This window comes from Anomaloglossus baeobatrachus, chromosome 9 (genome assembly GCF_048569485.1).
Source record: "Anomaloglossus baeobatrachus isolate aAnoBae1 chromosome 9, aAnoBae1.hap1, whole genome shotgun sequence".
Taxonomy (NCBI): domain Eukaryota; kingdom Metazoa; phylum Chordata; class Amphibia; order Anura; family Aromobatidae; genus Anomaloglossus; species Anomaloglossus baeobatrachus.
In genome coordinates, this window is record NC_134361.1 from 173,676,123 (window position 1) to 173,698,934 (window position 22,812).

Genomic DNA, 22,812 nt, shown 5'->3' on the forward strand with positions numbered 1-22,812 from the left:
TAGACTTGACCTGAACTTGATCCTGGAGCCTGGGCTGCACCCCAAGCATTCTTCTTTACATGAGCTGGTTATCAAAAATAGAGGGGACCCCACACCGTTTTTTTGCTTGTTTTTTTTAATTAATTTTGTTCACAGCAGTGTACAGGGATCTTCCTTATGCCGAATAGCTTGTTGATTCCCTGCGTTGTAGCTTTTCAACAAACTTTATTAGCATATGAACAGTACCCAAACTCTGATGTGGAGTTCCATAAAAAGCCAGTGTTCGAGTCCCGGACATCAGGTGTCCTGTATAAACGCCGACCTTTACCATTCGGATTCGCTCATCCCTACTCACCTGTCCTTGGTCCTCCACTGCTCCAGTCTTGCCAGGTAGCGTTATGAAGCGGTCTTCAACTGCTTTGCACAGCGGGAGCAATGGAGTACATAATCGCACCTGATACAGCTAAAAATGTGATGCCCGGTGGGGCCCCCGTGACTCTCAGGTCCTATAGTAGCTATGTGGTCAGCCGCCATTGGTGGTACATCACTGGCTCTAGCATCCTACCGAATAACAGGTACAGGAGCAGCATTGTGCAACTCATCTTTATAGTCTATGAGTGCAAGGACAGGAGAAGAATTTTTTAACTACCCCTTTAATGATCATGGCAATAGGGAAAATTGGAGAGTAATAAAAAAATATCTTTAATGTTTTTGACTACAAATAGGGTCACATAGTAAAATAAAGTAATGTGTTTCTGGAGACGGTTTTAAGCGTGATTTAACATTCATTTATTAACGTATCCAATTTTTGTTGGTTCCCTGTTCTTTTAAAAGAGGGTCTGTGTATATAAGACGTAGACTAGGACTAGAGGAGGTCCATCTTTACTCAGTCACCATGTCTTTGGACACAGGGACACCTTATCTTCATGACTTATAAGTACGACTATTTGTAGAAATCATATCAATATACTGTATAAGCATAATACAGGCAACATTTTTCCGGTGAGGAGGCAAGATGGAGTCAATGTTTTTATCTGCATCATGAATAGTATTCAAGAGCATTGGTTAGGAAAGAGAGGAAACATTGAAAATAGTTACCAGGGAAATATAATAAACACTTCACATATAAATAAAATTGTTTTTATAAAGAGGTAAATAGGAAAAAGAATAAAAATAAAATCTCTTACTCTGTACATTCAAACTCTTGGCTTTTGTGCGAAGAGATATCATATCTCGAGTGCTATGAATGGCAGCACGAAATCTATGCAATCCTCCCTTCTGGGCGACCGCTGTAGGACGAGGCGACGTGGTGCCCAAGAGATGGCTAAGATACTGCGCTATGTCATCCTCAGAGTCTTCTGCAAGAAGCAAAGAAAATTGTTTGAAAAAATGCTGGTGACGAAAACATAAAACACAAGATTATGTCAATAAATGACAGCATTAAGGTAGGAAGCAATGTCCCACCAGGGAGCTCTGCTAATTAAAAGCTCATGCTAATAGCATGCCAACATGGATTAGATAAAACATAACTTTGGTATAGCCGCGGTCCAGAGACCCCCAAACATACCTTTTCCACCTAACCCCTAAACCCAAAAAAGAAAACAAAGTTGGATGAAATGGCCACAGTAGCCTTTATTTAACATACAGTCAGGGCCAGAAATATTTGGACAGTGACACAAGTTTTGTTATTTTAGCTGTTTACAAAAACATGTTCAGAAATACAATTATATATATATATATATATATATATATATATATATATATATATATATAATATGGGCTGAAAGTGCACACTCCCAGCTGCAATATGAGAGTTTTCACATCCAAATCGGAGAAAGGGTTTAGGAATCATAGCTCTGTAATGCATAGCCTCCTCTTTTTCAAGGGACCAAAAGTAATTGGACAAGGGACTCTAAGGGCTGCAATTAACTCTGAAGGCGTCTCCCTCGTTAACATGTAATCAATGAAGTAGTTAAAAGGTCTGGGGTTGATTACAGGTGTGTGGTTTTGCATTTGGAAGCTGTTGCTGTGACCAGACAACATGCGGTCTAAGGAACTCTCAATTGAGGTGAAGCAGAACATCCTGAGGCTGAAAAAAAAGAAAAAATCCATCAGAGAGATAGCAGACATGCTTGGAGTAGCAAAATCAACAGTCGGGTACATTCTGAGAAAAAAGGAATTGACTGGTGAGCTTGGGAACTCAAAAAGGCCTGGGCGTCCACGGATGACAACAGTGGTGGATGATCGCCGCATACTTTCTTTGGTGAAGAAGAACCCGTTCACAACATCAACTGAAGTCCAGAACACTCTCAGTGAAGTAGGTGTATCTGTCTCTAAGTCAACAGTAAAGAGAAGACTCCATGAAAGTAAATACAAAGGGTTCACATCTAGATGCAAACCATTCATCAATTCCAAAAATAGACAGGCCAGAGTTAAATTTGCTGAAAAACACCTCATGAAGCCAGCTCAGTTCTGGAAAAGTATTCTATGGACAGATGAGACAAAGATCAACCTGTACCAGAATGATGGGAAGAAAAAAGTTTGGAGAAGAAAGGGAACGGCACATGATCCAAGGCACACCACATCCTCTGTAAAACATGGTGGAGGCAACGTGATGGCATGGGCATGCATGGCTTTCAATGGCACTGGGTCACTTGTGTTTATTGATGACATAACAGCAGACAAGAGTAGCCGGATGAATTCTGAAGTGTACAGGGATATACTTTCAGCCCAGATTCAGCCAAATGCCGCAAAGTTGATCGGACGGCGCTTCATAGTACAGATGGACAATGACCCCAAGCATACAGCCAAAGCTACCCAGGAGTTCATGAGTGCAAAAAAGTGGAACATTCTGCAATGGCCAAGTCAATCACCAGATCTTAACCCAATTGAGCATGCATTTCACTTGCTCAAATCCAGACTTAAGACGGAAAGACCCACAAACAAGCAAGACCTGAAGGCTGCAGCTGTAAAGGCCTGGCAAAGCATTAAGAAGGAGGAAACCCAGCGTTTGGTGATGTCCATGGGTTCCAGACTTAAGGCAGTGATTGCCTCCAAAGGATTCGCAACAAAATATTGAAAATAAAAATATTTTGTTTGGGTTTGGTTTATTTGTCCAATTACTTTTGACCTCCTAAAATGTGGAGTGTTTGTAAAGAAATGTGTACAATTCCTACAATTTCTATCAGATATTTTTGTTCAAACCTTCAAATTAAACATTACAATCTGCACTTGAATTCTGTTGTAGAGGTTTCATTTCAAATTTAATGTGGTGGCATGCAGAGCCCAACTCGCGAAAATTGTGTCACTGTCCAAATATTTCTGGACCTAACTGTATATACATAAAATAAACAATGATAGGGATGGAGTCCTCGAAGCTCATAAATCTGGTCATTGACAAGTGACCCTTACTAGCATTATCGTCCCCCGGAACCAAACTTAATCTCAGCCGCAACCACCAACTTGGGAACACCAATGTAAAAGGGGGAGGAGGAATGGGGTAAATACCAAACACGGGACCCAACAGTCCATTGCCAGTGTTACCCCAAAATCACCAGGCCACCAACCCAAACCGGCAAATTAAAGGGATTCACATCTCCATGGAACCCCAATAACAATTTACACAAACTTCAAGGATCCACCCCAATCGCCAATGCCACCATGACCCTGCTACCGGTCAAATAGGTAGTGCGGGCAGGACAATCCCCAGGGGACTGCAGGCCGATGAGAACCCCACCCCCCCCCAGTCTGCCCTATGTATACACCAACTGTCCCCTAATTTCCACGACCCTCTTCTGGGTCACCTACCCCCCAAACTAAAGTCATGCCGGCCTCCACCTACCCCAGGGGTGGGGGTTCCAGCCATATACTATCACAACAGTTCTCTGCATTACTAAGCACAATGACTTTTAAGTAGCAACGAGTTTAGCGGAGTGCCTAGTGACCGAATTGCCCTACACAATGTGACGTCACCCACTACTAAAGTCCATGGAACAGAAAGGAATCACTGATCCTATGCGTTTCATAAGCATTGTCTTTCTTCCTTAGGGAACTGCTTCTCCTCTGGACCTGGTAAGTCTATATAGATAGGGGTCACTGCAAGCGTTGCTGTCAACCTCTGATATGATGTAACTAACTTTTCTCAAATCAATTCATGAAAGCAAAATGTTTGATCATTCATTCACATCTACACAATAAAAAGGGCCATACCCTACTATAGCAAATTTATAATATACTGAATTAAGTGGCTGTGTAACAAACTAAATGTGGACGTACCAAGAGAGAGTAACTAGCTAGACTTAAAGAACATGCCAACAACATCAAAAAACGATTCATGGGCAATATCCAAACATTATAATGAGGCCCATAATGGAAAATTAGATGACAATTCATTTGGTTAATACAAAAAGTTAAACAGCACTGGGAGGTGGGAATTGTTTCACCCAGATGTCCAAGGTGGTAAGCCGCTGACTTTTTTTCAAGCTTTTTTCCTTGCTTTTTTTAAACAATAAAAAGCAAGGAAAATGCATCCCAGCAAAGTCTATGAGAATTGTGACGTGCTGTGCCCACAGTGCTTCTGTTTTCCTTGCTTTCCTTTGTTGCGGAAAAAAGAAGAGACATGTCAATTGTTTCTGCTTTTTTTCCCTATCTCAATACATAAGCAGCATGAAAAGAAGCGTGAAAAGCATAAAAAAAGCATGAAAGCATGAAAAGCACGAAAAAAAAAAAAAGCATAAAAAAAGCAGCTTTTTCCTGCTAAGACATGCTTTTTTGTGCTGAAAAAAACCCCCACTGTTGGTTTGTTAGTAAATATAGTGACCTGTGCTGCTGCGATATGCACTAACATATTATAAATAGTAATTGTGGGTAAACCAATTTATTAAGCTATGAGGATACACAGAAAGAAGGGAATTTTGTTTAGTTACCGTAAATTCCTTTTCTTCTAGCTCTAATTGGGAGACCCAGACAATTGGGTGTATAGGCTATGCCTCCGGAGGCCGCACAAAGTATTACACTCAAAAGTGTTAAGCCCCTCCCCTTCTGCCTATACACCCCCCGTGCTCCCACGGGCTCCTCAGTTTTGGTGCAAAAGCAAGAAGGAGGAAAAAGAATTATAAACTGGTTTAAAGTAACTTCAATCCGAAGGAATATCGGAGAACTGAAACCATTCAACATGAACAACATGTGTACACAAAAAAACAGGGGCGGGTGCTGGGTCTCCCAATTAGAGCTAGAAGAAAAGGAATTTACGGTAAGTAAACAAAATTCCCTTCTTCTTTGTCGCTCTATTGGGAGACCCAGACAATTGGGACGTCCAAAAGCAGTCCCTGGGTGGGTAAAATAATACCTCGTAAGAGAGCCGTAAAACGGCCCTTCCCTACAGGTGGGCAACCGCCGCCTGAAGGACTCGTCTACCTAGGCTGGCATCCGCCGAAGCATAGGTATGCACCTGATAGTGTTTCGTGAAAGTGTGCAGGCTCTACCAGGTAGCCGCCTGACACACCTGCTGAGCCGCAGCCTGGTGCCTCAAAGCCCAGGACGCGCCCACGGCTCTGGTAGAATGGGCCCTCAGCCCTGAGGAACCGGAAGCCCAGCCGAACGGTAAGCTTCGATAATTGGCTCCTTGATCCACCGAGCCAGGGTTGATTTGGAAACCTGTGACCCTTTACGCTGGCCAGCGACAAGGACAAGAGTGCATCCGAGCGGCGCAGGGGCGCCGTACGAGAAAAGTAGAGTCTGAGTGCTCTCACCAAATCTAACAAGTGCAAATCCTTTTCACATTGGTGAACTGGATGAGGATAAAAAGAAGGTAAGGAGATATCCTGATTGAGATGAAAGGAGGATACCCCCTTAGGGAGAAAATCCGGAACCGGACGTAGAACCACCTTGTCCTGGTGAAACACCAGGAAAGGGGCTTTGCACGACAATGCTGCTAGCTCAGACACTCGCCGAAGAGAAGTGACTGCTACTAGAAAAAACCACTTTCTGCGAAAGTTGTGAGAGGGAAATATCTCTCATTGGCTTGAATGGTGGTTTCTGAAGAACCATCAGAACCCCGTTTAGATCCCAGGGTTCTAACGGCCGCTTGTAAGGTGGAACGATGTGACAAACCCCCTGCAGGAACGTGCGTACCTGTGGAAGCCTGGCTAGGCGCTTCTGGAAAAACACAGAGAGCGCTGAGACTTGTCCCTTAAGGGAGCCGAGCGACAAACTCTTTTCCAGTCCAGATTGAAAGAAGGACAGAAAAGTGGGCAAGGCAAAAGGCCAGGGAGAAAAAACCCTGAGCAGAGCACCACGACAGGAAAATTTTCCACGTCCTGTGGTAGATCTTGGCGGACGTTGGTTTCCTAGCCTGTCTCATAGTGGCAATGACGTCTTGAGATAACCCTGAAGACGCTAGGGTCCAGGACTCAATGGCCACACAGTCAGGTTGAGGGCCGCAGAATTCAGATGGAAAAAACGGCCCTCGAGATAGCAAGTCTGTTTGGTCTGGTAGTGTCCACGGTCGGCCGACCGTGAGATGCCACAGATCCGGGTACCACGACCACCTTGGCCAGTCTGGAGCGACGAGGATGACGCGGCGGCAGTCGGTCCTGATCTTGCGTAACACTCTGGGCAACAGTGCCAGCGGAGGAAACACATAAGGGAGCTGAAACTGCGACCAATCCTGAACTAAGGCGTCTGCCGCCAGAGCTCTGGTATCTTGAGACCGTGCCATGAACATTGGTACCTTGTTGTTGTGCCGGGACGCCATGAGGTCGACGTCCGGCAGCCCCCAGCAGCAACAGATCTCCTGAAACACGTCCGGGTGAAGGGACCATTCCCCTGCGTCCATGCCCTGGCAACTGAAATATTCTGCTTCCCAGTTTTCCACGCCTGGGATGTGAACTGCGGATATGGTGGATGCCGTGGCTTCCACCCACATCAAAATCCGCCGGACTTCCTGGAAGGCTTGCCGGCTGCGTGTGTCGCCTTGGTGGTTGAAGTATGCCACCGCTGTGGAATTGTCCGACTGAATTCGGATCTGCTTGCCCTCCAGCCACTGCTGGAACGCTTTCTGGGCAAGATACACTGCCCGTATGTCCAGAACGTTGATCTGAAGCGAGGACTCTTGCTGGGTCCACGTACCCTGAGCCCTGTGGTGGAGAAAACCGCTCCCCACCCTGACAGACTCGCGTCTGTCGTGACCACTTCCCAGGATGGGGGTAGGAAGGATATCCCCTTCGATAATGAAGCGGGAAGAAGCCACCACCGAAGGGAAGCTTTGGTCGCCTGAGAGAGGGAGACGGTCCTGTCGAGGGACGTCGGCTTCCTGTCCCATTTGCGTAGGATGTCCCATTGAAGGGGACGCAGGTGAAACTGCGCGAAAGGGACTGCCTCCATTGCTGCCACCATCTTCCCCAGGAAGTGCATGAGGCGCCTCAAGGGGTGTGACTGGCCTTGAAGGAGAGATTGTACCCCTTTCTGTAGTGACTACTGCTTGATCAGCGGAAGCTTCACTATCGCTGAGAGGGTATGAAACTCCATGCCAAGATATGTCAGCGATTGGGCCGGTGCCAGATTTGACTTTTTAAAATTGATGATCCACCCGACACCCTGGAGAGACTCCAGGGTAGCGTCGAGGCTGTGTTGGCATGCCTCTTGAGAGGGTGCCTTGATCAGTATCCAAGTACGGAATCACCGAGTGATCCTGAGAGTGGAGGACCGCTACTACAGTAGCCATAACCTCTGGAGCAATCGGTACGTGGAGATAAGCATCTTTGATATCGATCGATGCAAGGAAATCTCTTTGGGACATTGAGGTGATGACGGAGCGGGGGGATTCCATCCTGAACCGTCTGGTTTTTACATGTTTGTTGAGCAGTTTCAGGTCCAGGACCGGGCGGAAAGACCCGTCCTCTTTTGGGACCACAAACAAGTTGGAGTAAAAACCGTGGCTCAGGTGCTGAAGAGGAACCGGGATCACCACTCCTTCTGCCTTCAGAGTGCGCAGCGCCTGCAGAAGAGCCTCGGCTCGCTAGTGAGGCGGGGATGACCTGAAGAATCGAGTCGGGGGACGAGAGGTGAACTCTATCTTGTAACCGTGAGACAGAATGTCTCTCACCCAGCGGTCTTTTATTTGTGGCAGCCAGGTGTTGCAAAAGCGGGAAAGCCTGCCACCGACCGAGGATGCTACTAGAGGAGGTCGAAAGTCATGAGGAAGCCGCTTTGTTAGCGGCGCCTCCGGTGGCCTATTAAGGACGTGACTTAGACCGCCATGCATCAGAGTTCCTTTGTTCTTTCTGAGACCTTTTGGACGAGGAGAATTGGGACCTGCCCACGCCCTGAAAGGACCGAGACCTCGACTGCCCTCTCCTCCGTTGGGGTATGTCCTGTTTGGACTGGGGTAAGGATGTATCCTTTCCCTTGGATTGTTTGATGATTTCATCCAGACGCTCGCCAAACAGCCTGTCGCCAAAAATTGGCAAACTGGTTAAGCGCTTTTTGGAAGCAGAATCTGCCTTCCATTCCCGTAGCCACAAGGCCCTGCGGAGTACCACCGAATTGGCGGCCGCGACCGCCGTACGGCTCGCAGAGTCCAGGACAGCAATAATAGCGTAAGACGCAATTGCCGAGGTCTGGGTGGTAATGGATGCCACTTGTGGCGCGGCCGTGCATGTGGCTGCTTCAATTTTTGCTTGACCTGCTGAGATAGCTTGTAGCGCCCATACAGCTGCGAATGCTGGGGCAAAAGAAGCTCCGATAGCTTCATGGATGGATTTCAACCAGAGCTCCATCTGCCTCTCAGTGGCATCCTTGAACGAGGCCCCCTCGTCCACTGCAAGTATGGATCTAGCCGCCAGTCTGGAGATTGGAGGATCCACTTTGGGACACTGAGTCCAACCTTTAACCACGTCAGGGGGAAAAGGATAACGTGTATCCTTAAGGCGCTTAGAAAAAAACGCTTATCTGGACAAGCATGATGATTCTGGACTGCCTCTCTGAAATCAGAGTGGTCTAGAAACATACTCGGTGTAAGAGAAGCTGACTCCTCCGCCGGAGGAGCTGAGGGAGAAATATCCAGCATTTGATCGATGGACGCAATAAGAACGTTCAGTATGGCGTCCCCGTCTGGAGTATTAAGATTGAGAGCGCCCTCAGGATCAGAATCCTGATCAGCTGTCTCCACAGTATCAACCAGAGATTCCCCTCGCTGAGACCCTGAACAATATGATGTCGAGGGAAATTCTAAGCGAGCCCGCTTAGTCGGTCTGGGGCTGGGGTCTAAGTCAGAACCCTCAGCCTGGGATGTATGAGATACCCCTTGGTGGTCCAACTGAGGGGGGCCAGGGAACAATGATTCAACAGAGTCCCTTTGCTGAGATACCGGCCTGGACTGCAAGGCTTCTAGTATCTTAGCCATAGTCTCAGAGAGTTTTGCAAACTCCGTCCCCGTCACTAGGACAGTGTCAACAGGTGGCTCCCCCTGGGCCCCTCTTAGCAGAGGCCCTGGCTGAAAAAGTGTCACAGGGGCCGAACATTGCACACAATGAGGGTCAATGGAACTTGCCGGCAGCTGGGTCGTACAAGCGACGCAGGCAGCATAATAAGCCTGTGTTTTTGGCACCCCTGCCTTTTGTGGGCGCCATGCTATTGTTTTCCCTGAGTAACACACTAGGGTATATAGCCAGAATGAACTGTGCTCATACAGTGTAAAATATATACTAAAAACAAATAATGTATCAGTACACTACAGCACCATGAGGCTAGCACCACAGGTGCTGCTTACCATCCGCCTAAAGCGGTTATGAGGCCACCAGAGACCGTGTCTGGGTCTCTCAGGGTTTGTCCCTCTCTGCAGCGTCGTAGGAGCTGACAGGAAATGGCTGCGGCGTCCTGACGAGAGGAGGGAGCCGTGGGCGTAGCCGAGGTCCCCGGCGAACTACAAGTCCCAGCCGCGCCGCAGTTTCCCATGGCAGCGGCGGTTAGCGCGGTAGTCCCTACATATAAACACACTCAGCGACGCTGAGTGTGTAATGGCACAGTTTAAACCGGTCCCCCGGTGCACTAGCACACCCAGCAAAGCTGAGGTGTTGCCGTGCGCGGTCCCCACAGGGATACAGAGTACCTTCACGTAGCAGGGCCATGTCCCTGAACGGTACCCGGCTCCTTCCAGCAGGCTCCATAGGAGTTGTGGATGAAGCACGGTCTCAGTGCCTGGAGACCGATAGGATCCCACTTCACCCAGAGCCCTGAGGGGGATGGGGAAGGAAAGCAGCATGTGGGCTCCAGCCTCCGTACCCGCAATGGATACCTCAACCTTAACAACACCCGACAAGAGTGGGGTGAGAAGGGAGCATGCTGGGGGCCCTATATGGGCCCACTTTTCTTCCAACCGACATAGTCAGCAGCTGCTGCTGACTAATCTGTGGAGCTGTGCTGTGCGTGTCTGACCTCCTTCGCACAAAGCAAAAAACTGAGGAGCCCGTGGGAGCACGGGGGGTGTATAGGCAGAAGGGGAGGGGCTTAACACTTTTGAGTGTAATACTTTGTGCGGCCTCCGGAGGCATAGCCTATACACCCAATTGTCTGGGTCTCCCAATAGAGCGACAAAGAAAATCAATGTTAATTAAAACTTGTAAAAGAAAATATACTGGAAACGTCTGGAACTGCAAATACCAGAACACCACCCTTGACTAAAGTGCTTCTCAAGCAAAAGAGGAATTTATTGACTAAAACATACACATTTTGGAGGTTGTGCCCCTAATCTAAAAGTTGGAGAAGAAGGGAATTTTGTTTACTTACCGTAAATTCCTTTTCTTCTAGCTCCAATTGGGAGACCCAGACAATTGGGTGTATAGCTATTGCCTCTGGAGGCCACACAAAGTATTACACTTAAAAGTGTAAGGCCCCTCCCCTTCTGGCTATACACCCCCAGTGGGATCACTGGCTCACCAGTTTTAGTGCCAAAGCAAGAAGGAGGAAAGCCAATAACTGGTTTAAAGACCAATTCAATCCGAGGAAACATCGGAGAACTGAACCATACCACATGAACAACATGTGTACCCGAAAAAACAGAAAAACCCAGAGAAAACAGGGCGGGTGCTGGGTCTCCCAATTGGAGCTAGAAGAAAAGGAATTTACGGTAAGTAAACAAAATTCCCTTCTTCTTTTTCGCTCCTAATTGGGAGACCCAGACAATTGGGACGTCCAAAAGCAGTCCCTGGGTGGGTAAAAGAATACCTCGTGATAGGGCCGTCAAACAGCCCTTTCCTACAGGTGGGCAATTGCCGTCTGAAGGACTTATCTACCTAGGCTGGCGTCTGCCGAAGCGTAGGTATGCACCTGAAAATGCTTGGTAAAAGTATGCAGACCCAATCAGGTAGGTGCCTGACACACCTGCTGAGCCGTAGCCTGGTGCCGTAAGGTCCAGGATGGACCCACGGCTCTGGTAGAATGGGCCTTCGGCCTTGAGAGAACCAGAAGCCCAGTAGAACTGTAGGTTTCAAGAATTTGTTCCTCGATCCCCCGAGCAAGGGTGGATTTGGAAGCTTGCGACTGTTTACGCCGACCAGCGACGAGGACAAAGAGTGCATCCGGGTGGCGCAGGAGCGTCATGCGGGAAGTAGAACCTGAGTGCTCTCACCAGAACCAACAGATGCAAATCTTTCTGAAATTGATGGACTGGACGAGGACACAAAGAAGGTGAGGTGATATCCTGATTGATATGAAAGTGGGATACCACCTTAGGGAGACATTCCGGAACCGGACGCAGAACTACCCTGTCCTGGTGAAGGACCAGGAAGGGAGTTTGTATGAGAGCGTTGCTAGCTCGGAAACTCTCCTAAGAGACGAGACCGTTACTAGAAGGCCACTTCCCGTGAAAAGCGGGAAGGGAGACATCCTTCAAAGGCTCGAAAGGCGGCATCTGGAGAGCAATTAGAACCTTGTTCAGATCTCAGGGCTCTAACGGCCGCTTGTACGGAGTGCTGAGAAGACAAACTCCCCGTAGGAACGTGCGTACCTGAGGAAGTCGTCGTTTCTGAAAAAATACCGATAGCGCTGAGACTTGTCCCTAAAGGGAACTGAGCGACAACCCACTTTCCTACCTAGATTGCAGGAAGGAAGGAAACATAGACGATGCAACCGGCCAGGGAGAAACACCCTGCGCCGAGCACCGAGATAAGAATATCTTCCACGTCCTGTGGTCAATCTTGGCGGACGTTGGTATGCTAGCCTGTCTCATGGTGACAACCACGTCCTGAGGTAATCCTGACGACACTAGGTTCCAGGACTCAATGCCACACCATCCGGTTGAGGGCCGTAGAATTCAAAAGGAAGAATGGCCCTTGAGACAGCCAGTCTGATTGGTCTGGTAGTGCCCCCGGTTAGCCTACCGTGAGGCACCACAGAACCGAGTACCACAACATCCTCGGCCAATCTGTAGCGACGAGGATGGCGCGGCCGCAGTCGGTCTTGATCTAGCGCAGTACTCTGGGCAACAATGCCAGAGGTGGCACCTAAGGTAGCTGGAACTGCGACCAATGCTGAACTAAGGCGTTTGCCGCCAGAGCTCGATGATTGTGAAACCGTGCCATGAAGCTGGCACATTGTTGTTGTGCCGTGACGCCATTAGATCGACGTCCGGCCTCTGTCAGCGGCGCCAGATCTCCTGAAACCCGTCCGGGTGAGGAGACCATACTCTTTCGGCCACACCCCAGCGACTTAGGAAGTCAGCTTCCTAGTTTCCACACTTGGGATGTGAATTGTGGATATGGTGGATGCCGTGTCTTCCACCCACATCAGAACCTGCCGGACTTCCTGGAAGGCTTGCCGGTTGCGCGTTCTTCCTTGGTGGTTGATGTATGCCACCGCTGTGGAGCTGTCCGACTGAAGTCGGATATGTTGCTTTCCAGCCGCTGTTGGAAGGTTTGTAGGGCAAGATACACTGCTCTGTGTTCAAGAACATTGATCTGAAGGGTGGACTCTTGCTGAGTCCACGTACCCTGAGCGCTGTAGTGGAGAAAAACTGCTCCCCACCCTGATAGACTCGCGTCTGTCGTAACTATCGCCCAGGATGGGGATAGGAAGGGCCTTCTTTTTGACCAAGAGGTGGGAAGAAGCCACCACCGTAGAGATTCCTTGGCCGCCTGAGAAAGAACGACGACTCTGTTGAGAGACGTCGACTCCTCGTCCCATTGGCGGAGAATGTCCTATTGTAGTGGACGCAGTAAAACTGCGCGAAAGGAACTGCCTCCATTGCTACCATCTTACGTAGGAAGTGCATGAGGCGTCTCAATGTGTGCGACTGGTTCTTAAAGAAGAGCTTGCAGCCCGTAGTGAATGCTGTTTGTCTGGCGGAAGCTTCACCATCGCTGAGAGAGTAAGAAACTCTATGCCTAGATATGTTATCGATAGGGTCGGGGTCGGATCTGACTTTAAAAAGTTGATGATCCACCCAAAACTCTAGAGAGTCTCCAGCGCAACGTTCGGGCAGTGTTGGCATGTTTCCTAAGAGAGTGCCTTGACAAGTAGATCGTCTAAATACGGGATCACAGAGTGACCCTGAGAGTGCAGGACTGTGACTACTGCTGCCCTGACCTTGGCGAAGACCAGTGGGACTGTCGCTAGCCGGAAGGTAGAGCTACGAACAGAAGGTGTTCGTCTCCTATAACGAAGCGTAGAAACGCTAGTGCTCTGGATCAACCGGCACGTGTGGATAAGCATCCTTGATGCCTAATGATGCTAGGAAATATCCTTGGGACCTTGAGGCGATGACATGGCGGAGGGATTCCATCCGGAACCGCCTGGTGTCCACGAGCTTGCTGAGCATTTTTAGATCCAGAACGGGACGGAACGGCCCGTTGTTATAGGTACCGCAAAGAATTTGGGGTAAAAACCGTGACCTTGTTCCTGAAGAGGAACGGGGGTCATCACTCTTTCTGCCTATAGAGTGCACCCTGTTTGCAGAAGAGCAGCGGCTCGGCCGGGATTCTGAAGAATCGAGTTGGAGGACGAGAAGTGAGCTCTATCCTGTACCCGTGAGACAGAATGTCTTACACTCAATGGTCATTGACCTATGGCAGCTAAATATCGCCAAGGCGGGAGAGCCTGCTACCGACCGAGGCCGCAAGTCATGAGGAAGCCGCCTTGGAAGCGGGTTTTCAGACTGTCGCTTTTTTTTTTTTTTTTTTTTTTTTTTTTTTTTTTTTGGGCGTGACTGAGCCCGCTAAGAATCTGAGCTCCTCTGATCCTTTTGAGTCCACATTGGTCGAGGAAAAATGGGACCTGCCCGAGCCTCGAAAAGGCCGAAAACCCCGACTGCCTCTTGCTCTGTTGGGGTTTGTTGTGTCCGGGCTGAGGAAAGGATAAATCCTTACCCCTGGACTGTTTAATGGTTACATCCAACGCTCACCAAACAGTCGGTCAGCAGAAAAAGGCAACTGGTTAGGCAACCTTTTTTGGAAGCAGAATCTGCCTTCCATTCACTTAACGAGCAGACCAGGCTCTGCTGAAAAACACGGAGTAGCGGAGGCTACCGCCGCACGGTTCGCAGAGTCCAGGACAACCTGAATTGCGTAAGAAACAAATGCAGACATTTGAGAGGTTAAGGATGCCACCTGCGGCACAGATGTACGTGTAACCGTGTCAATCTGTGTAAGACAAGCTGAAATAGCTTGGAGTGCCCCAAGGGAGAGAATGCCGGAGCCAACAGTGCGCCGACAGCCTCATAGATGGCTTTCGACTAGAGATCCATCTGTCTGTCAGTGGCATCTTTGAGTGCAGTTCCATCTCCCACTGCAACTATGGATCTAGCTACAAGCCTGGAGATTGGAGGATGCCGCTGGGGACACTGGGTCCAGTCCTTGACCAAGTCAGGGGACAGGGATAACGTGTATCCTAAGCCGTTTGGAGAAGCGCATATCTGGATAAGCGTGGTGTTCCTGGACTGCCTCTCTGAAGGCAGAGTGGTCCAGAAAAATACGTGAAGCTGACTCCTCCACTGGAGGAGCTGTGAGAAATAACCCACATTCTATAGATGGACGCTATAAGATTATTTACTATGGCGTCACGATCAGGTGTATCCAGATTGAGAGCGGTCTCAGGATCAGAATCCTGAGCCGCTACTTCCGCCTCATTACACAGCGAGTCCTTCTGCTAGGACCCTGATGAAACCGAGGCCGCTCATAGTGAGCCCGCTTAGGCTGTCTGGGACTGACGTCCGTGCAGAGCCGTGACTCTGGGATGCGTGTGACATTCCCGGAGCTGTTAGTTGTTCACACTGAGGGGGGCCATGGATCAATGATTCAATGCCCATATTGTGAGAGACATGTCCGGACTGCTAGGCTTCTAGTATCATAGCCATAGTCTCAGAAAAACTGTCAGTAAATACTGCAGACACCGTCCTCATCCCCTGGCCATTAGTGCATACAATGGGAGTCTATGTAACCTGCCGGCCATATAGCCGTACATGCTGTACCAGCTGTATAGAAAAAACATGTGGTTCTGCACCCTTGTTTTACACAGAGAATATGCTGATAACTCCTCCGCATAATCCAGGAGGGTATATACAACGTGCGACCAAACAGTGCAATGTATATAGTACAAGCATATCTATAAGTGCACTTCTGCACTAGTGGGGTTAGCACCCCAGGTGCTGTTTAACGCCTGTTGCAGCGATTGTGTGACTATCAGAATGCCAGGGTCTTCCACACTTGTCTCTGTATCGTACAGAAACTGACACTAATGGCTGCCGGCGTCCTTGTAGAGAAGGAAGCCGTGGGCGTGCCTGAGAAAGTGCGGGAATCCGGATTCACAGTGCACACAGTGAGAGGGGTGGAGTATGTAAAACATACTCCAGCTCTCAGCGCTGCTGTGCTATGCAGCGTCACGCCCCTACCCTGACTGTCAGGGCTGTGGGCGGTAACGAAGGGAGACTAGGCCCAGAAGCCGGGGACTCGAGTTAACAGCGCGGCCGCCGTAAAAGCGCGGGCCGCGCTGAAGTCCCCGGCGCACCACAAGTGCCAGCCGCGCCGCAGTCCCAGCGGCCGGCGCGACCGAATCCTAGAAGTGGCCAGCGTCCCGCCCCTCTCCTGACTGGCAGGTCTGGGGGCGGGAACGAACGGAAGCAGGCCGCAAAAGCCGGGGACTCTAGTTATCAGCGCGGCCGCCGTAAAAGCGCAGGCCGCGCTGAAGTCCCCGGCGCACTACAAGTGCCAGCCGCGCCGCAGTCCCAGCGGCCGGCGCGACCAATTCCCATAAGTGAGCCTGCTTCAGCGAAGCTGAATGAGGCCATGGCACAGGCGCCGCAGCGCTGATGTCCCCCGGCGCACTACAACACCCAGCATGCTGCGGTGTGAGCGCCCAATGCACGGGGACACAGAGTACCTTGAGGAAGCAGGGCCATGTCCCTGATGTACTCCGCTCCATCCAGCATCTTCTCCAGGGGCTGTAGATGGAGCACGGTCTCAGTGCCTGGAGACCGGTAAATCCCACTTCACCCAGAGCCCTGTAAAAAGGGATGGGGAAGGAATCAGCATGTGGGCTCCTGCCGCCGTACCCGCAATGGGTACCTCAACCTTACAAACACCTCCGACATACAGTGGGGTGAGAAGGGAGCATACTGGGAGCCCTTAGTATGGGCCCTCTTTTCTTCCATCCGACATAGTCAGCAGCTGCTGCTGACTAAAAAGTGGAGCTATGCGTGGATGTGTTGCCTCCTTCGCACAAAGCACAAAACTGGTGAGCCAGTGATCCCACTGGGGGTGTATAGCCAGAAGGGGAGGGGCCTTACACTTTTAAGTGTAATACTTTGTGTGGCCTCCAGAGGCAATAGCTATACACCCAATTGTCTGGGTCTCCCAATTAGGAGCGAAAAAGAAAATAAATTTTAAAATCAAAAAATTCCACATCATATTTGAGGTTTTTGCTCAGTTCTTCTATTTCTTACCCTGTAATTAGTATAATTTGAGTATTTCTGCATCTCCATCCAGCCACCTTTAATCTATTCTACATCCCATCAAGTCTCTCCACTTCGTTCACCATCATCGGAGGATTGAGCCACATGCGGGATTGCCTCTGGCTCCCTGCACAATGATTGCCTCTGGCTCCCTGCACAATGATTGCCTCTGGCTCCCTGCACAATGATTGCCTCTGGCTCCCTGCACAATGATTGCCTCTGGCTCCCTGCACAATGATTGCCTCTGGCTCCCTGCACAATGACTGCCTCTGGCTCCTGCAGCAGACACTTACCCATAGCACAGCTTACCCTCTACAGAAGAATCCATGAAACTAAGGTGTTTGCAGCACGACGTGGTAAGAAAGTCTGACAAGCGTCCAGTCTGAATTCTGTAGAAAGGCAAAAAAAAAATAAGAACCCAAATTAATAAATACTTTTAGGGACTGTGTTTAGGATTTGTGTTTAAATCACTGCTCGCTACAGAACTCAAACCTTTATGAAATTGAGATGACTGAAAATAGAAGAATGTATTGTACCTGGCTCCACCAAAGTATCCATCCTGGAGTTTTCGGAGAGTAGCAAGCACAGTTGGATCCAGATTGTTGCCTGAAGCATCTAAGATGATAGATGGATAGACAGAAAGATATGTGAGAAGACATTGGATTGTGATCTCGGGCACTCAAATCTACTTAGACTCTTTTTACACAGTTTTCTTCAAGTGTCATGTGAGGTTTCTGTTTCAAGGATTACCTTATAGAAACCTTAGATACTTATGCCTGTAGACCAGACCTGGGCAAAGTGCGGCCAGCAGGCACCTCCAGCCCTCCGGCTATTTTAGTCAGGGACACACAAATTAAAACAACCGAAGGGCTGAAACCAGCGGCCCACACCATGCCCTCCACTGCCCGATACCACCACTACTGCATCCATGGGTTGCAGATAGAAGTGAATACATTGGTGGAGGATAGAGGTAGAGTCCGTGTACTGGAGACGGGAGCAGAGTGCTGGGGGAATGGGAGTGAGGTAGGTGTTGTGTGTTTTATTTTTTTTACTTTTATCCTATGTAGGCGAGACTGAATATAAGGCGGATGTGTGGGGGCTCATACTGTGTATAGGAGACTATGTAGAGACTCATCTTATATAAGGGGGTATTTGGGGGATCACACTGTATATAGGGGTCTGTATGTGGACTTCTACAGTGTATAGGGGTGCTGCTTGTGGGCTTTTAGAGGATATAAAGGATGTCAGCACTTAATTGTGCTCAACATTAAATGGTATTAATGATAAATAAGATTCCTTAATAACAGGGTCGGTACCGCAGGACTGGCGCATAGCAAATGTGGTGCCAATATTCAAAAAGGGGACAAAAACTGAGCCGGGAAATTATAGGCCGGTAAGTTTAACCTCTACGGTTGGTAAAATCCTTGAGGGTTTCTTGAGAGAGGCTATACTGGAGTATCTCAAGAAAAATAACCTTATGACAGAGTATCAACATGGGTTTATGAGGGATCGATCCTGTCAAACTAATTTGATCAGCTTCTATGAAGAGGTAAGTTCAAGCCTGCACCAGGGAAATGCAGTGGATGTTGTGTATATGGACTTTTCAAAAGCTTTTGATACGGTGCCACACAAAAGGTTGGTACATAAAATGAGAATAATGGGGATAGGGGAAAATATGTGTAACTGGGTTAAAAACTGGCTCAGTGATAGGAAACAAAGGGTGGTTATTAATGGAACGTACTCGGACTGGGTCTCAGTTCATAGTGGGGTACCACAGGGGTCAGTATTGGGCCCGCTTCTTTTCAACATATTTATAAATGACCTTGTTGGGGGCATACGGAGTAGAATTTCAATATTTGCAGATGATACTAAACTCTGCAGGGTAATCAATACAGAGGAGGATAATTTTATATTACAGGGAGATTTATGTAAATTGGAGGATTGGGCTGAGAAGTGGCAATTGTAGAACACTGGGTAAAACAGACACAGAAAAAGACTTGGGTGTATGGGTGGATGGTAAACTTCACTTTAGTGGACAGTGTCAGGCAACTGCTGCCAGGGCTAATAAAATAATGGGATGTATTAAAAGAGGTATAAGTGTTCATGAAAAAAATATAGTTCTACCTCTGTACAAGTCACTAGTGCGACCGCACTTAGAATACTGTGTACAATTCTGGTCACCGATATATAAGAACGACATAGCTGAACTGGAAAGGGTGCAGAGAAGAACGACCAAGATTATTAGAGGAATGGGTGGGCTGCAATACCAAGACAGGTTATTAAACTTGGGGTTATTTAGTTTGGAAAAACGAAGGCTTAGGGGGGATCTAATCACAAATGTATAAATATATGAGGGGACAGTACAGAGACCTTTCCAACGATCTTTTTACACCTAGGCCTGCGACTGGAACACGGGGGCATCCGCTACGTCTTGAGGAAAGAAGGTTTAATCATAATCACAGACGAGGATTCTTTACTGTACGAGCAGTGAGACTATGGAACTCTCTGCCGCATGATGTTGTAATGAGTGATTCACTACTAACATTTAAGCAGAGCCTGGATGCCTTTCTTGAAAAATGTAATATTACCAGTTATGTATATTAGATTTTATGACAGGGTATTGATCCAGGGAACTAGTCTGATTGCCGGATGTGGAGTCAGGAAGGACATTTTTTCCCCATTGGAACTTGTTTGCCACATTGGGTTTTTTTTGCCTTCCTCTGGATCAACATGTTAGGCTACAGGTTGAACTAGATGGACTTAGAGTCTCCCTTCAACCTTAAAAACTATGATACTATGATAAATATTTTATATTGTTTGTTAACATTAAATATTAAATTAATTTCAGCCTATTGGTTCAGCCTCCCACGGCAGTCATGACCTACCATGTGGCCCCCTAGGAAAATTAATTGCCCACCCTTGCTGTAGACTAAGCCTCAAGAACAGGGTCCGCTCTCCTCTAACAGTTTGTCTATGTTATTCTGTTCATTGTAATTTATATTTATATGTAAACCCTTTTCACTTGTACAACACCACGGAATCAATGCTGCTCCAAAAATGAATAAAATAAGGTACAATGGATGACTGAGTGGAATCAATCACCCATAAGCCATATATACACGTATACTTCCTACATACACATACATTACAATGCAACCGGCTGCATTGTAAATGGTCGGTACATACCACGGAAGTGAGGTAAACCTGAAGGTCCTCCCTGGTACATGTAGTGCCACATTTTTGCTAAAATGTTCATTGGGACAGGTTTACAGGTAACTAGAGAGATGTGTGGGTCTGATTACCTACATACCCCACCCATGGGTGTGTTTGACGTGTCTGACAGGTCACATGACCGGTTTAATGAAATCAGTCTGTGTTTGACATGAGGAGAGACTGACTGGAGTCAGTGTGAGGAAGCTGCCAGGCTTCCATGAAGAAACCTCATGTAGAGGAGAGTGCATGCTGACTGGGGTCAGTGAATAGAGGGCGATAGCTCCACTTGGAAGTGGTATCCATGTGTGAGTAGGCTAGCCGCTGGTTAAACGGACAGTAAAAACCATACTGTGCGCGTTGAAATGGAAAAGGCTTTGTGATGTGACCAGGAGTGCAGCTTCAAATAAACCAACTGGACTTTTTAAATGAAAAGTGTTCCTGTATGATACCTTGAGGACTGTCAAGCAAAAAATATCAAAGAGAATGAACAAAAGAAAAATCTAAAATCAAATCAATAAACATGCTCTGGTTTAAAAACAGCATTTCTTCTCTAAACATGTGCACACAATTTTGCATGGAACTCAGTAGGGAATTTGCTCTAAACATCTTAGAGACCTAGCCATAGATCTTCTGTGGATTTAGGCTTTTACAATCCCTCTGTCTCTGTGTATTCTGAGAAAAACTTCATAATGTTGAGATTAGGAATATGTGAGTGACATATCAGGACTGCTTGTTCTTCTTTATGCTGAAGATACTGTATGTTTGGGGTCGTTGTCTTGCTGCAAAATAAATTTGGAGCCAGCCGCCTTCCTGATCGGATTGCATTATGTATAAGTATCTGTCTGTATTTCTCAGTGTTGATGACAATTAATGCTGACCAAATCCACAGCTTTTATAGAGGAAATTTTCACTAAATGTAGACTGCAGTGAAGAGTGATCAAATTGCTTACAAAAAAATTGCAAAAAACATGCAGTCATTCCTTGCCATAAAATTAGCTTACATCACACAAACCCCATTTCCATTGAATTTCAGCACAAAATAACCTGCTTACATCATTTCAATCATATTCTCTTTAGCTCATAAAGTGTCATCAATGGCAATATTTTTACTAAGTTCAGTGACCAAAAGTGTATAAAAATCACCTCTTACTGTTCAAACAATATCACCCTTGCAGACCTGTGTTAGGGTACATTCCAATATGTTTGCAGCGTTTTGGGCACAGTGTTTTCGCTGTGTCCAAAACGCTGCATTATACAGTACAAGCACAGTGAAAGGGATTTGTAGAAATCTCCTGCCCACTGTGCTTCTCTTGTACGCAGCGTAAACTGACCTGTGGTGCGGCTTTCTGAGCCGCAGCATGACATATATACTCAGTGGGAGAACACCACGAAAGTCCCCTGCGCCCAGAACTCTGATCGTAGGCACAGATGTTGCGTTCTCCTATGGAAAACACTTGCATCTCCGCAGGAGGGATGACACTGAATTTAGAAAGTCTCTCTGGATCATGGGCACAAACCCTAATTATACTTCAGTAACCATAGAATCATCTGACTAAAAGCTCCAAAAACATTGAAAGAGCAAATATTGAGAATACAATATCTGTTTCAAAGCTTTTGGTCACAGTTGAACATCCACACAAGATCTGTGGTTGGTTCTCCAATATGTTTGGAATAAGCTCCCTGCAGAATGCCTAGAAGAATAAGAGTCCTGGAAGTAATCATAAGGTTCCCAGAGCTCTGATCTCATCATCATCCAGTCTGTCTAGACAAAGAGAGAAGGATTTGTGTAAGCCTACATCCACAGAAGATCTGTGTTTTTGGTTCTCCAAGATATGTGGAACTTCCATACCAAGTTCCTTCAAAGACTGTGCCCAAACGTAAATAGAAAAATAAATTTTTTGATGCTGTTTTTCAGGAAAAGGGTGGTTGTGTCAAACAGTTGATGTAGATTTCTCTTTTGTTCATTCACTTTGCATTAACCTATTAAAAGGGAACCTGTCAGGTCCAATATGCACCCAGAACTATGAGCAGTTCTGGGTACATATTACTAATCCCTGCCTAATTGTCCCTGTATACACTAGCATAGATAAAGAGATCTTTAGAAAAGTATTACTAAAGATCCTTTATGATATGCTAAAGACCGAGGGGACTAGTCCCCTGGGTGTTAGTTCCCCTGGCTAGTCGGCTCCATTAGCATGATAGCACGCCCTGTGGGTGTACTGACATGCCAATGAATGCGCAGCATCACAGGATGATCTCACTCACCTCTCCGGCTGCCATTGCGTCCAACAGGGGATTTCGGCTCAGTGCGCATGACCCCGGAGTTTGGGTTATGTGCACTATGAAGCCAGGTGTACGCGTCCTGGCTTCAAACAAAAGTAGAGTGCTTGACCCAAACTTCGGGTCATGCGCACTGAGCCGAAATCCCGTTGGACGCGATGGCAGCCGGAGAGATGAATGAGATTATCTTGTGACGCTGCGTATTCATTCAAAATTCATTCATTCAAATGCAAACTTCCTCTAGACTAAGTTCTCTCTCTAGATAGGTTACTCATAAATTGGATTCTCCCTTTCTGCATATATTTCCACAACGTATAAACGTTTATTATGTGCGACGCATTATGGTCGATTGACCTATAACAACATCTATTTCCAATATATTTTGTATAAGATATTGCATT

The 22,812-nt window shown here is 47.4% G+C and overlaps 1 protein-coding gene across 4 annotated transcripts in view; it reads right to left on the reverse strand.

The window, feature by feature from the left end:
• Window positions 1-22,812, reverse strand: part of PHKA1 (phosphorylase kinase regulatory subunit alpha 1) — a 234,468-nt gene that overhangs the window by 58,172 nt on the left and 153,484 nt on the right. For all 4 annotated transcript variants that reach the window (XM_075324056.1, XM_075324058.1, XM_075324055.1 and 1 more), the window contains exons 18-20: window positions 17,455-17,533; window positions 17,228-17,307; window positions 1,167-1,337 (exon numbers count right to left, since the gene is read on the reverse strand). In XM_075324056.1, coding sequence (XP_075180171.1) covers window positions 1,167-1,337; window positions 17,228-17,307; window positions 17,455-17,533 — 330 coding nt within the window. The remainder of the gene's footprint in view (window positions 1-1,166; window positions 1,338-17,227; window positions 17,308-17,454; window positions 17,534-22,812) is intronic.